The 15,381-nt window shown below is 42.9% G+C and overlaps 1 protein-coding gene across 1 annotated transcript in view; it reads right to left on the bottom strand.

Moving 5' to 3' along the window:
- The window catches only part of LOC124613769, a 54,349-nt gene extending 39,993 nt beyond the window's left edge, over positions 1-14,356 (bottom strand). The window contains exon 1 of the mRNA XM_047142486.1: positions 13,895-14,356. Within this exon, the coding sequence (XP_046998442.1) occupies positions 13,895-14,356 (462 nt within the window). The remainder of the gene's footprint in view (positions 1-13,894) is intronic.
- Positions 14,357-15,381: the final 1,025 nt, after the last annotated feature.

Raw genomic sequence — 15,381 nt, 5'->3', positions numbered from 1 at the left:
AGCTTAAAGCTAGATATAATGGGAAATAGTGAAGTCCGATGGCAGGAGGAACAAGACTTTTGGTCAGGTGAATACAGGGTTATAAATGCAAAATCGAGTAGGGGTAATGCAGGAGTAGATTTAATAATGAATAAAAAAATAGGAGTGCGGGTTAGCTACTACAAACAGCATAGTGAACGCATTATTGTGGCCAAGATAGACACGAAGCCCACGCCTCCTACAGTAGTACAAGTTTATATGCCAACTAGCTCTGCAGATGATGAAGAAATTGAAGAAATGTATGATGAAATCAAAGAAATTATTCAGATAGTGAACGGAGACGAAAATTTAACAGTGATGGGTGACTGGAATTCGGTAGTAGGAATAAGGAGAGAAGGAAACGTAGTAGGTGAATATGGATTGGGGCGAAGAAATGAAAGAGAAAGCCGCCTGGTAGAATTTTGCACAGAGCACAACTTAATCATAACTAACACTTGGTTTAAGAATCATGAAAGAAGGTTGTATACATGGAAGAACCCTGGAGATACTAAAAGGTATCAGATAGATTACATAATGGTAAGACAGAGATTTAGGAACCAGGTTTTAAATTGTAAGATATTTCCAGGGGCAGATGTGAACTCTGACCACAATCTATTGGTTATGAACTGTAGATTAAAACTGAAGAAACTGCAAAAAGGTGGGAATTTAAGGAGATGGGACCTGGATAATCTGACTAAACCGGAGGTTGTACAGAGTTTCAGGGAGAGCATAATGGAACGATTGACAAGAATGGGGGAAATAAATACAGTAGAAGAAGAATGGGTACTTTTGAGGGATGAAGTAGTGAAGGCAGCAGAGGATAAAGTAGGTAAAAAGACAAGAGCTAGTAGATCTCCTTGGGTAACAGAAGAAATATTGAATTTGATTGATGAAAGGAGAAAATATAAAAATGCAGTAAATGAAGCAGGCAAAAAGGAATACAAACGTCTCAAAAATGAGATCGACAGGAAGTGCAAAATGGCTAAGCAGGGATGGCTAGAGGACAAATGTACTGATGTAGAGGCTTATCTCACTAGGGGTAAGATAGATACTGCCTACAGGAAAATTAAAGAGACCTTTGGAGAAAGGAGAACCACTTGCATGAATATCAAGAGCTTTGATGGAAACGTAGTTCTAAGCAAAGAAGGGAAAGCAGAAAGGTGGAAGGAGTATATAGAGGGTCTATACAAGGGCGATGTACTTGAGGACAAACTTATGGAAATGGAGGAGGATTTAGATGATTTATGACGCACTCAGTGATGTAGTTGTTAGAGTAAAGGACAAGGACAGTGTTCTGCTCATGGGTGATTTTAATGCCAGGATTGGAAATCGAACGGAAGGGTATGAAAAGGTTATGGGTAAATTTGGAGAGGATATGGAGGCCAACAGGAACGGGAAACAGCTCTTGGATTTCTGTGCCAGTATGGGCTTAGTAATCACAAACTCCTTTTTTAAACATAAGAACATTCACCGGTATACTTGGGAAGACGGGGGAACCAGATCTGTCATTGATTATATAATAACAGATCAGGAATTCAGGAAGGCTGTGAGGGAGACACGTGTATTCAGGGGATTCTTTGATGACACTGACCACTATTTAATCTGCAGTGAAATTGGTATTGTGAGGCCGAAAGTGCAGGAGGTCAGGTCCATGTGTAGGAGGATAAGAGTGGAGAAACTTCAGGATAAGGAAATCAGACAAGTACACAACAGTGATCTCAGAAAGGTACCAGTTAGTTGAATGTAGTCAATTGCAGTCACTGGAAAAGGAGTGGACAAGGTACAGGGACACAGTACTAGAAGTGGCCAAAGAATGTCTTGGAACAGTAGTGTGTAAAGGTAGGATGAAGCAAACAGCTTGGTGGAATGACACAGTCAAGGCAGCCTGTAAAAGGAAAAAGAAGGCATATCAAAAATGGCTACGTACTAGAACTCAGGTAGACAGAGAAAGTTATGTTGAAGAAAGAAACAAAGCCAAACAGATAATTACAGCATCCAAGAAGAAATCTTGGGAATACTTTGGGAACAGGTTGGAGACCTTGGGTCAAGCTGCTGGAAAACCATTCTGGGGTGTAATTAGCAGTCTTCGAAAGGGAGGTAAGAACGAAATGACAAGTATTTTGAACAGGTCAGGAAAACTGCTGGTGAATCCTGTTGATGCCTTCGGCAGATGGAGGGAATATTTTGAAGAGTTGCTCAATGTAGGTGAAAATACGATCAGTAATGTTTCAGATTTCGAGGTAGAATGGGATAGGAATGATGATGGAAGTGGGATCACATTTGAGGAAGTTGAGAAAATGATCAATAGATTGCAGTGCAATAAAGCAGCTGGGATGGATGAAATTAAGTCGGAACTCATCAAATACAGTGGAACGTCAGGTCTTGAATGGCTACACAGGATAATTGAAATGACGTGGGGGTCGGGACAGGTTCCATCAGACTGGACGAAAGCAGTAGTCACACCAATCTTTGAACATGGAAACAGAAAAGATTGTAACAACTACAAAGGTATCTCTTTGATCAGCGTTGTGGATAAAATCTTCTCAGGCATTGTTGAAAGGAAAGTGCGAGTAGTAGTTGAGGACAAATTGGATGAAAATCACTGTGGGTTTAGGCCTCTTAGATGTTGTCAGGACCAGATCTTTAGCTTACGGCAAATAATGGAGAAGTGTTACGAGTGGAACAGGGAATTGTATCTATGTTTTATAGACCTAGAAAAGGCATATGACCGGTTTCCTAGGAGGAAGTTATTGTCTGTTCTACGTGATTATGGAATAGGAGGCAACCTTTTGCAAGCAATTAAAGGTCTTAACATAGATAGTCAGGCAGCAGTTAGAGTTGATGGTAAATTGAGTTCATGGTTCAGAGTAGTTTCAGGGGTAAGACAAGGCTGCAACCTGTCTCCACTGTTGTTCATATTATTTATGGATCATATGTTGAAAACAATAGACTGGCTGGGTGAGATTAAGATAGGTGAACACAAAATAAGCAGTCTCGCATATGCGGATGACTTAGTTGTGATGGCAGATTCTATTGAAAGTTTGCAAAGTAATGTCAAAGGGAAAGAGATATAAACGGATTGAGTGCCAAATAGGAGGAACAAAGTTACAACAGGTGGACGGTTTCAAGTACTTAGGATGCATATTCTCACAGGATGGCAACATAGTGAAAGAACTGGAAGCGAGGTGTAGCAAAGCTAATGCAGTGAGCGCTCAGCTACGATCTACTCTCTTCTGCAAGAAGGAAGTCAGTACCAAGACTAAGTTACCTGTGCACCGTTCAATCTTTCGACCAACTTTGTTGTATGGGAGCGAAAGCTGGGTGGATTCAGGATACCTTATCAATAAGGTTGAGGTTACGGATATGAAAGTAGCTGGGATGATTGCAGGTACTAGTAGATGGGAACAATGGCAAGAGGGTGTGCACAATGAGGAAATCAAAGAAAAACTGGGAATGAACTATATAGATGTAGCAGTAACTCCGTCAAGCCGGTCCCAAGCCCGGTTGAAAGAGGAGGAGGGGGAGGAGTAACACCTCGTTAAAAAACCTTGGTTCACCTGGCCTGGGAGATAGTACCTCCTGAGGGTCCCTAGCCAGGGAAACGGTGAAGACCTCAACGGCAGTGAAGGCGGCGATGAAGATCATCAGAACGGCGGAACTGGCGGAAGAGGCAGGCTTTTATATAAAAGCACCAGACTGTAGCGTCTGTTCCCACAGTGGGCGGCTGCAAAAGGCGTCTGTCCCACATGTTACTGACGGCCTCACTTATAATTCTAAGGTAAATGCTTGAATTTTTATCATGGAAAGGTTCAACTACCTTTCCCCAAACCAAACATTAACCTAAGACATGATGGTAAATTTCAAAATGGAAACTACTCCAGGAAGTAACCAATCTTCCATCGCTATTCATGGCGGTGCAACTTGGCCTTTAGATTCTGGAGAGCCTAGAACATCATGTAAGGAAGAGTCGGAGCTTCCTAGTACTTCTTCAAAGATAAGACCCAAGAAAAAACATCTACTGGGGACTGAATATCAACACACTTATGAAAGTTGGAAAAATAAAACACGTAACGGACACTCTCAATCAAGGCAACATACTTATATTAGCTCTTCAAGAAACAAGGTATCTGGATGAAAATGCATTTGAAACAGGTGGATACAGGATCTACAAAGGAAAACCAGCCATTAAAAATTCCAATAATACGACTATATTAGGGACCGCATTTATGGTCAAACAGCAACTTACGGAATCAATAACTAATTTTAGCTCCCCATCAGAACGAATTTCATTTCTGACGTTCAAGTCAGGCAATAAACGCTACACTATTATAAATGCACATGCACCTATTAACCAACATAACAGAACAAATGTTGACAAAGTGGAAGATTTTTGGGAAATGCTTGAACACGAAACATCCATATTACCAAAAGAACATATAAAAATTTTAGTGGGAGACTTTAATGCAGAAGTTGGCAAAGAAACAAAATTTAAATCAGTAGTTGGAGATTATCCAGCACATGCAAGAACCAACAGAAATGGGGAAAGACTAAGATTTTTGTAGACAGTTTAATCTAAAATTAATGTCGACATGTTTCAGGAAACTTGCAAGAAAGAAAAAAAAAACAAAAAAAGGGGGTATCACCTAATCCAAATCAAGGTGAATATCAGTTGGACCATGTGGCAATAACGACTCGCAACTATAAGGAAATCTTGGATGTCAGAGTGAGGAAGGGCCTAAACATAGACTCAGATCATTATCTGACAGAAATAAAGACCATGTTCCAACCAAACAAACCTAAACCAAAACCAAGAAGATTTCCAAGAGTAAACACTAAATTTCTCCTGCAAAAGCAGGACAAATTCTGTCATATACTAAACACAAGAAAAATGGATAATTGGGAAGAAATTAAAGAAACAATGATAGAGTCAGTTAAAGAAATCGGACAGCCACGAAGAATACCAAAACACAGATGGTGGAATGAGCTGTGTGATGAAGCAATTGACAATCGACTAAAGGCATGGAAAAAATGGAACAGTAATAAGAAACACGAATACTGGGAAGAGTTTAAAGAAGAAACGAAAAAGACAGCAAAAACCATCAGATCAGTGAAAAGAAAATATGAAAAAGACAGATTACAAGAAATGGATTCTGATTTCAAAAGGAACAACACTAGAGACTTCTATAAGACTTTCAGAGAAGTTTTAACAGGATTCCAGTCACCAAGATTACATTTTAAAGATAAAAATGGAAAAATGGTTCTAAGCAATAAAGAGAACTGCCAAATCTTAGCTGAATACTTTGAAAATCTATTAAATTGTGAGGAGCCTAATGACAGGTTACAATTTCAAAAACCACAACATGAAAATCCACCGTTGGAACCACCTACAGTAGAAGAAATAGAAAAGATTATCAAAGCATTGAAGAATAACAAAGCACCAGGTGAGGATGGGATAGTGGCAGAAATGTGGAATGTGGAAACTAGGGGGCTTATCCGCATGTCAGAAAATTCACAAAGTAATTAAAGACATTTGGACAAAAGGAATCATACCCAGTGACTGGAAACAAGCACTGATCCACCCTCTCCATAAAAAAGGAGATAAAACAGACACCAACAACTACAGGGGCATATCCTTGTCACCAGTGACATACAAAATACTTTCTAAAGCACTTTTAAACAGAATAGAGGAACAAGCAGGACCTAATATAGGAGATTATCAAGCAGGATTTAGAAAAGGTAGATCATGTGCAGAACAGATTCTTAATTTAAAAACAATTTTGAGAGTGAGAGCTATACAAAATAAAAATACAGTAGTCACTTTCGTAGACTTCAAGAAGGCCTACGACTCTGTTGACAGACAAACACTATTCCACATACTTTATGAATCAGGGATAGATGAAAACACCAGAAGACTTGTTGAACAAACGCTCACAGATACATCAAGAATTAAGTTTCAATGCGAAATTTCTGAACCATTCAAAATCAAAACAGGAGTTCGACAAGGTGACGGACTGTCCCCAATTATCTTTAACTTGGTTTTAGATAAAGTAGTAAAAACATGGGTAAACACATTAAAAACAGAGGCACAAAGGGTATAAGCATGGGCCAAGGAAAGAACAAATTTGAAGTAAAATGTTTAGCCTTTGCGGATGATATGGCATTGATAACTGAAAACCGAACAGACGCAACAGTTATGCTTGATATGTTACACGAGATTGCTGAAAAGATTGGGCTAAAAATATCCTACGAAAAAACCGAGTATATAGAACACAAACATAATACAGAAAAGTTTATGAAAACAAAGTATGGAAAAATTAAAAGAGCTGAAAGATTCAAATACCTGGGGGAGTGGATCCAAGCCAATGGACTGGATAACACAACAAATAAAGAAAGAATAAAAAAGTTGGAATTTGCATATAAATTAACACAAAACTACTACAATAAGAAAACAATATCTATATAAGCGAAGATTAAACATTATAATTCAGTTATTAGGACACAAGCAACATATGGATCAGAGTGCCTAACATTGAATAAGAAAGGCGAATTAAGAGACCTAGAAAAGAGAAAGAGAAAAATATTAAGAAAATTCTAGGTCCTGAGAAAAACAAGGAAAATAGGTGGATTAAAAGGAGAAATGAAGACCTATACAAAAATACAGGAAAGATCACAGATACAATGAGGAAGAGACGGCTAAAATTTTATGGACATTTAAAAAGAATGGAAGAAACACGGATTACAAAGAAAATTTTTAATTACGTTAGTAAGCTGAAAAACACTGTAGGATGGATAGAAGCAGTAAAGAAAGACGCCAACAAAATAGGTGTTGCAGAAGAAATAATACGTGACAGGAATAACTTTAGGCTACTTATATAAAACGCAAACTATGAAGAAGATGCGCCAAAACCTCGACCCAAGAGAGTGTGGACAGATGAGCAGAGACGAGCAGTTGGCGAGAAAGTGAAGAAGTACTGGGAAGAACGAAAGAAAAAGAAACACCATAAGTCTTAAGTTGTATGCGGTCCATAGCTGGCCAAATTCATAAAAAAAAAAAAAAAAAATGTAGCAGTCGGGGCGAACAGGTTTAGATGGTGGGGTCATGTTACACGCATGGGAGAAGCAAGGTTACCCAAGAGACTCATGGGTTCAGCAGTAGAGGGTAGGAGGAGTCGGGGTAGACCAAGGAGAAGGTACCTGGATTCGGTTAAGAACGATTTTGAAGTAATAGGCTTAACATCAGAAGAGGCACCAATGTTAGCACTGAATAGGGGATCATGGAGGAATTTTATCAGGGGGACTATGCTCCAGACCGAACGCTGAAAGGCATAATCAGTCTTAAACGATGATGATGATGATGATGATGATGATGATGAAGATGAAATGGGAGACATGATACTGCGTGCAGAGTTTGACAGAGCACTGAAACACCTGAGTCGAAACAAGGCCCCCGGAGTAGACAGCATTCCATTAGAACTACTGATAGCCTTGGAAGAGCCAGTCCTGACAAAACTGAACCATCTGGTGAGCAAGATGTATGAGACAGGCGAAATACCATCAGACTTCAAGAAGAATATAATAATTCCAATCCCAAAGAAAGCAGGTGTTGACAGATGTGAAAATTACCGAACCATCAGTTTAATAAGTCACAGCTGCAAAATACCAACGCGAATTCTTTGCAGACAAATGGAAAAACTGATAGAAGCCGACCTCGGGGAAGATCAGTTTGGATTCCATAGAAATGTTGGAACACGTGAGGCAATACTGACCCTACGACTTATCTTTGAAGAAAGATTAAGGAAAGGCAAACCTACGTATCTAGCATTTGTAGACTTAGAGAAAGCTTTCGACAATGTTGAGTGGAATACTCTCACTCAAATTCTGAAGGTGGCAGGGGTAAAATACAGGGAGCGAAAGGCTATTTACAATTTGTACAGAAACCAGATGGCAGTTATAAGAGTCGAGGGGTATGAAAGGGAAGCAGTGGTTGGGAAAGGAGTGAGACAGGGTTGTAGCCTATCCCCGATGTTATTCAATCTGTATATTGAGCAAGCAATAAAGGAAACAAAAGAAAAGTTCGGAGTAGGTATTAAAATTCATGGAGAAGAAATAAAAACTTTGAGGTTCGCCGATGACATTGTAATTCTGTCAGAGACAGCAAAGGACTTGGAAGAGCAGCTGAACGGAATGGACAGTGTCTTGAAAGGAGGGTATAAGATGAACATCAACCAAAGCAAAACTAGGATAATGGAATGTAGTCGAATTAAGTCGGGTGATGCTGAGGGAATTAGATTAGGAAATGAGACACTTAAAGTAGTAAAGGAGTTTTGCTATTTGGGGAGCAAAATAAATGATAATGGTCGAAGTAGAGAGGATATAAAACGTTGAATGGCAATGGCAAGGAAAGCGTTTCTGAAGAAGAAAAATTTCTTAACATCGAGTATAGATTTAAATGTCGGGAAGTCGTTTCTGCAAGTATCTGTATGGAGTGTAGCCATGTATGGAAGTGAAACGTGGACGATAAATAGTTTAGACAAGAAGAGAATAGAAGCTTTCGAAATGTGGTGCTACAGAAGAATGCTGAAGATTAGATGGGTAGATCACATAACTAATGAGGAGGTATTGAATAGAATTGGGGAGAAGAGGAGCTTGTGGCACAACTTGACTAGAAGAAGGGATCGGTTGGTAGCACATGTTCTGAGACATCGAGGGATCACCAATTTAGTATTGGAGGCAGCGTGGAGGATAAAAATCGTAGAGGGAGACCAAGAGATGAATACACTAAGCAGATTCAGAAGGGTGTAGGCTGCAGTAGGTACTGGGTGATGAAGCTTGCACAGGATAGAGTAGCATGGAGAGTTGCTTCAAACCAGTCTCAGGATTGAAGACCACAACAACAACATGTAAGTTTCTAACTTTCCGAGTTTCTTCTTATGTCTACTAGTAGTCGTCCCTATCATAGTTTCCATAATCTAAATGTATGGTAATCTATTTTGTTCCATAGATCTATCTATACCTTACTAGCAAGAAATAAATACGGTTGCAGTAATTTGCAGTCAACAAAATCCATCTCTCGTCTTATATAATATATCCTTTCTCGAAATAGTGCTGCTTCTGTATAGTTATAAATCGGATGTACCCGGGCTGTCCGGAAAAACCTCTTCAGCCTTACGTAATTAGGTTCGCAAGACGAGTCTCTACAGCGCAACAAGAAGGTTAAAGTACAAATTAAATGTGCTCTCTTCATACGTAAAAGTTCCAGATGTGTGACTGATTTTTAGAAATTCTGCCCGTGGAGTATTCTGATGATAGAATGAAGCCTTTCACTGCCAGATGACATTGCTGCTGATAAGCCTTTCAGGGTATAAGGTCGTGGTCCACGAAACTCTTCTGTGCCTAACGTTTCGTCCAGAACTGCGCTGGTCATCTTCAGAGGCGTTGCTCTTCCGTTGAGTCTTGCCGACTTACGGGTCAGACGTAAGGCTGGGCAAACGACATTAGTGTTGTAACGGGATCGAGATTTCCTGATCGTCTGATACAGTATCGAGCTTGTTCAAACTACCACGTGACAATTAACTCGCGCGATACTACCATTGCACGAACTTCCATTGTATTTAAACAATTTTACAATACAAGCTCTCATACAGTATGCATGTATGTGTAAACATTTATGCTGATTTTTAAGTAAAGGTAACAAAGCCGAAAATTTAACTCTACAAAAAATACTGCTTGAATGAACCCAGCATAAGTTTTATTTCATTATGAGAGGTGGTAATTATTAACCAAGTAGGTTTCAAATGAACAAATCGACCCCTGTTCACATATTAGAACATAAACAGTAGCTTTACCAGATTTTAATCAGTTTGAAAACAAGACGGCAACATTCAATCGAAAAAATCAAGATAATCAAAAATTAAATGCCGAACAAACAAAATGTATCACAATAAAATGACTGTAATTATCGTGAGAATGGTTCAAATGGCTCTAAGCACTATGGGACTTAACATCTGAGGTCATCAGTGCCCTAGAACTTAGAACTACTTAAACCTAACTAACCTAAGGACATCACACACATCCATGCCCGAGGCAGGATTCGAAACTGCGACCGTGCGTGGTTCCTGAGCGAAGCGCCTAGAACCGCTCGGCCACCGCGGCCGGCGTTATCGTGAGAATAAATTACAACGAAATGACCAGTCTTGGAAATAGTACCGTCCGGCCACACTAGATTGCGACGCGAGGGAAAACTGGAGAGTTACCCGTAATTATGATTGCAATCTTTTATTTATTTATTAGTTACCGTTAGGTGTGACCTGAACCCTAGAAGATATTTCAGTACGTGTTTAACAATTATTTTTATTGTTAAAATCCACATTGCATTAAAAACGCTAAGACAGGTCGATCTAGTGACTTTTGTTGATACTATCACAACGACCTGTCTTAGCGATAGTACCAACAAACTACATTAGATCGTAGGTCGATCAAACGATCGATTAGAACCAGATATTTCCGGAATTGTGAAGTAAATTGTTCGAACAGTTCGAGTCATCTTCAATAAAATTCTTCACGGTATCAGATCGCATCGTCATAATTTAAAATGCGCCAACGTTTCGGCCAGCGTTGCAGCTAGCCTTCATCAGGGCCTTACGTTAACTGCTAAATGAACACACTTGGTTCCTTAAATAGCTGCACGAGAAAACCGTGTCGTTACTTGATTGGCTGTAAAAGGAGGAGGAGGAGGGGTGAATGGTATGCTTTATTGGTGTTTCTTTTATTATCTGTAATTGGCTGAAATAGCTGTTTTCTATTAGTCTTTATATTAATCCACCCCATTGGAGGAGACGGACGAATAGCGGACAGGTGATGGCTGTGACGTCACACTGTTTCCATGCTGTCCAGAAGCCGGCTGCGGTGTGCCATTGCTTTGTGTGCTCGCGACCACTACTGCGGCTCTCCGCGTGTCTGCATGGGCCGCCACGGCTCTGCCGCCGCTCCGTAGCCCTGCTATTGCAGGCAGCCAAGACCTCGGAAGCTTGTACCCGTCCTCTCTATTCATGTTGGCGGGTCTTTTGGCTATTTCTATCGCCTCTCTAATCTTTCTTTTGAAAGTGAGAGGCTGTTTCGCCAGGACGCGGGCTTCTTGAAAAAAATATTGGTTTCCCGCACTCGTCTCGGTGTTCCGCCACTGCTGACTTAGTGTGTTGTTTCAGGCGGATATATCTTTCATGTTCCGAGAGCCTTGTGCTAATCGGACGTCCCGTCTCACCTATGTAGACTAATCCACACGCACAACCAATTTCATACACGCCAGCTGTGTGTAGTTTGTCAACTGCATCCTTGGTAGAACCGAGCATGTCTGATATTTTGTTTCTGCTACGGAAAATTGGTTTGATGTCGGCTTTTCGTAGAATTTTGCCAATACGTTCGGTGACCCCTTGTACATATGGTAACACAGCAATGCTCTGTGCCTCCTTCTCCTCTTGCCTATTAGTCTTCTCCCTTGTCGACATGGTGCTGTCTATCATCTGCTTCCCATAGCCATTAGTTCCGAAGATGGACCTGAGGCGTTCAAGTTCTGTCTTCTGATGTTCTTCGTCGCTTATCCTGTACGCTCTCTTCGTTAGCGTGTGCAGGGCGGACTTCTTCTGCGTGGGGTGATGGTGGAAGGAGGCGTGAAGGTACCTGTCCGTATTGGTTGGTTTCCTGTACACTTTGTGGCCAAGTTTACCATCAGGTTTTCGATAAACTTCCACGTCGAGAAAAGGCAGCACCCCATTCTTCTCTGTTTCCATTGTAAACTGAATTTTCCTATGCTGTTGGTTAAGGTGCTTGTGGAAGTTCTGTAACTCCTCTTCTCCGTGGGGCCAGATGACGAAAGTATCATCGACATAGCGAAGCCAACAATTTGGACGTAATGGTGCGGACTGGAGGGCTGTTTCCTCAAATGCCTCCATGAAAATTTCTGCTGCGATAGGCGATAGGGGTGAGCCCATAGCTACACCGTCAGTTTGTTCATAAAATTGACCTCTCCACTTGAAATAGGTGGTCCTCAGACAGTGGCGCACAAGCTCACATACACTCCTGGAAATTGAAATAAGAACACCGTGAATTCATTGTCCCGGTAAGGGGAAACTTTATTGACACATTCCTGGGGTCAGATACATCACATGATCACACTGACAGAACAACAGGCACATAGACACAAGCAACAGAGCATGCACAATGTCGGCACTAGTACAGTGTATATCCACCTTTCGCAGCAATGCAGGCTGCTATTCTCCCATGGAGACGATCGTAGAGATGCTGGATGTAGTCCTGTGGAACGGCTTGCCTTGCCATTTCCACCTGGCGCCTCAGTTGGACCAGCGTTCGTGCTGGACGTGCAGACCGCGTGAGACGACGCTTCATCCAGTCCCAAACATGCTCAATGGGGGACAGATCCGGAGATCTTGCTGGCCAGGGTAGTTGACTTACACCTTCTAGAGCACGTTGGGTGGCACGGGATACATGCGGACGTGCATTGTCCTGTTGGAACAGCAAGTTCCCTTGCCGGTCTAGGAATGGTAGAACGATGGGTTCGATGACGGTTTGGATGTACCGTGCACTATTCAGTGTCCCCTCGACGATCACCAGTGGTGTACGGCCAGTGTAGGAGATCGCTCCCCACACCATGATGCCGGGTGTTGGCCCTGTGTGCCTCGGTCGTATGCAGTCCTGATTGTGGCGCTCACCTGCACGGCGCCAAACACGCATACGACCATCATTGGCACCAAGGCAGAAGCGACTCTCATCGCTGAAGACGACACGTCTCCATTCGTCCCTCCATTCACGCCTGTCGCGACACCACTGGAGGCGGGCTGCACGATGTTGGGGCGTGAGCGGAAGACGGCCTAACGGTGTGCGGGACCGTAGCCCAGCTTCATGGAGACGGTTGCGAATGGTCCTCGCCGATACCCCAGGAGCAACAGTGTCCCTAATTTGCTGGGAAGTGGCGGTGCGGTCCCCTACGGCACTGCGTAGGATCCTACGGTCTTGGCGTGCATCCGTGCGTCGCTGCGGTCCGGTCCCAGGTCGACGGGCACGTGCACCTACCGCCGACCACTGGCGACAACATCGATGTACTGTGGAGATCTCACGCCCCACGTGTTGAGCAATTCGGCGGTACGTCCACCCGGCCTCCCGCATGCCCACTATACGCCCTCGCTCAAAGTCCGTCAACTGCACATACGGTTCACGTCCACGCTGTCGCGGCATGCTACCAGTATTACAGACTGCGATGGAGCTCCGTATGCCACGGCAAACTGGCTGACACTGACGGCGGCGGTGCACAAATGCTGCGCAGCTAGCGCCATTCGACGGCCAACACCGCGGTTCCTGGTGTGTCCGCTGTGCCGTGCGTGTGATCATTGCTTGTACAGCCCTCTCGCAGTGTCCGGAGCAAGTATGGTGGGTCTGACACACCGGTGTCAATGTGTTCTTTTTTCCATTTCCAGGAGTGTATATCAGGTGCCACGCGTTCTTCTAGGATGTTCACAGTATCTGACACTGGGACATTCGTGAATAGGGATTTGACGTCGAAACTAACCATCTGATCTTGGTCCGTAACACGCATTTCCTTTAGGAGAGACACGAAGTGAGTGGAATCCTTAATGTAGGACTCGGTTTGATGCACTAGGTGTCGGAGCCTAGGTGCCAGTTCTTTCGCTAGGTAGTAGGTCGGCGAATTTATACTGTTTACTATGGGCCTTAAGGGGAAGTCGGTTTTGTGTACCTTCGGTACACCATATATCCTTGGTGCCTGTGTCACTTGCGGGATGAATCTTCTGGCCTTGTCGAACTTGATTCTAGAGTGCTTGAGCAGTGCCTGCGTCGTTTTGATTACCTTGGCCGTCGGATCTCCCTGAAGTTTCTTGTAGATAGGTTCTGCGAGAATATCTTCCATTCGTTTGTTGTAATCAGTTGTGTCCATGAGTACAGTGGCGTTGCCCTTATCTGCCTGTACCACTACTAAGTGGGGGTTGTCCCTGAGTTCCTTGATGGCATGGTATTCCTCAGCGTTGATGTTTTGCTTCGGTGGCTTCGCTTTATTCAGAACTCTGACCGTTTCCTGCCGGATCTTCTCCGCCTCGGCCTGTGGCAGATGACGTACCGAAGCCTCTACGGATTCTATGACATCTTCTTTTGAAACTCGCTTAGGTGCGACTGCGAAATTCATCCCCTTGGCCAGAATTGCTGTGGTTGCTTCGCTCAAGGTGTGGCTGGAGAGGTTGACCACTGTCCGTCGCCTGTCCAGCGTCAATGTTTCGTCCGTGGCTTTCTGTTGTAGTTTGTCGTACTTTCTCATCTGGCGGTTAGTAATACTATTGCTGGTCCTTGATGCTTGCTGAAAGGTTAACCTGTCGACTTTATCCCAGTCTTCCATCTGAAGTTTTCCGGCCAGAAATAGGTGCAGATCACACAAATTCCTGTTGTGAGCATCGAGACTTATGCGGATGTGGCGGATCCTTTCCCGTAGCAATGCTTTACTGGCTTTAACACAGATATTCCTCGCCTTGTTCGTTTTTATGTGAGACATCAACCGCAAAGAATACGGCACGACACTCGTGTCTCTGCATCTCTTCAAAAAAGCAAGGTCATTCAGCAGTTTACATCTTTTTAAACGCAGTGCTTCTAACTTCTTGATGTTTCCGTGGATTTCCTGCCCATACAGGTTGGTTAAATGTAAGCGTAGGCTTCCGCGGCCGTTGTCTTCTTCAATAAAATTCTTCAGGGTATCAGACCGCATCGTCATAATTTAAAATGCGCCAACGTTTCGGCCAGCGTTGCAGCTAGCCTTCATCAGGACCTTACATTAACTGCTAAATGAACACACTTGGTTCCTTAAATAGCTGCACGAGAAAACCGTGTCGTTACTTGATTGGCTGTAAAAGGAGGAGGAGGAGGGGTGAATGGTATGCTTTACAACGGCCGCCGAAGCCTACGCTTACATTTAACCAACCTGTATGGGCAGGAAATCCACGGAAACATCAAGAAGTTAGAAGCACAGTAGTGGTCCAGGCAGATAAGGGCAACGCCACTGTAGTCATGGACACAACTGATTACAACAAACGAATGGAAGATATTCTCGCAGAACCTATCTACAAGAAACTTCAGGGAGATCCGGCGGCCAAGGTAATCAAAACGACGCAGGCACTGCTCAAGCACTCTAGAATCAAGTTCGACAAGGCCAGAAGATTCATCCCGCAAGTGACACAGGCACCAAGGATATATGGTGTACCGAAGGTACACAAAACCGACTTCCCCTTAAGGCCCATAGTAAACAGTATAAATTCGCCGACCTACTACCTAGCGAAAGAACTGGCACCTAGG

This window comes from Schistocerca americana, chromosome 4 (assembly GCF_021461395.2).
Source record: "Schistocerca americana isolate TAMUIC-IGC-003095 chromosome 4, iqSchAmer2.1, whole genome shotgun sequence".
Taxonomy (NCBI): Eukaryota; Metazoa; Arthropoda; class Insecta; order Orthoptera; family Acrididae; genus Schistocerca; species Schistocerca americana.
This window is presented reverse-complemented; position numbering and strand designations above follow the sequence as displayed.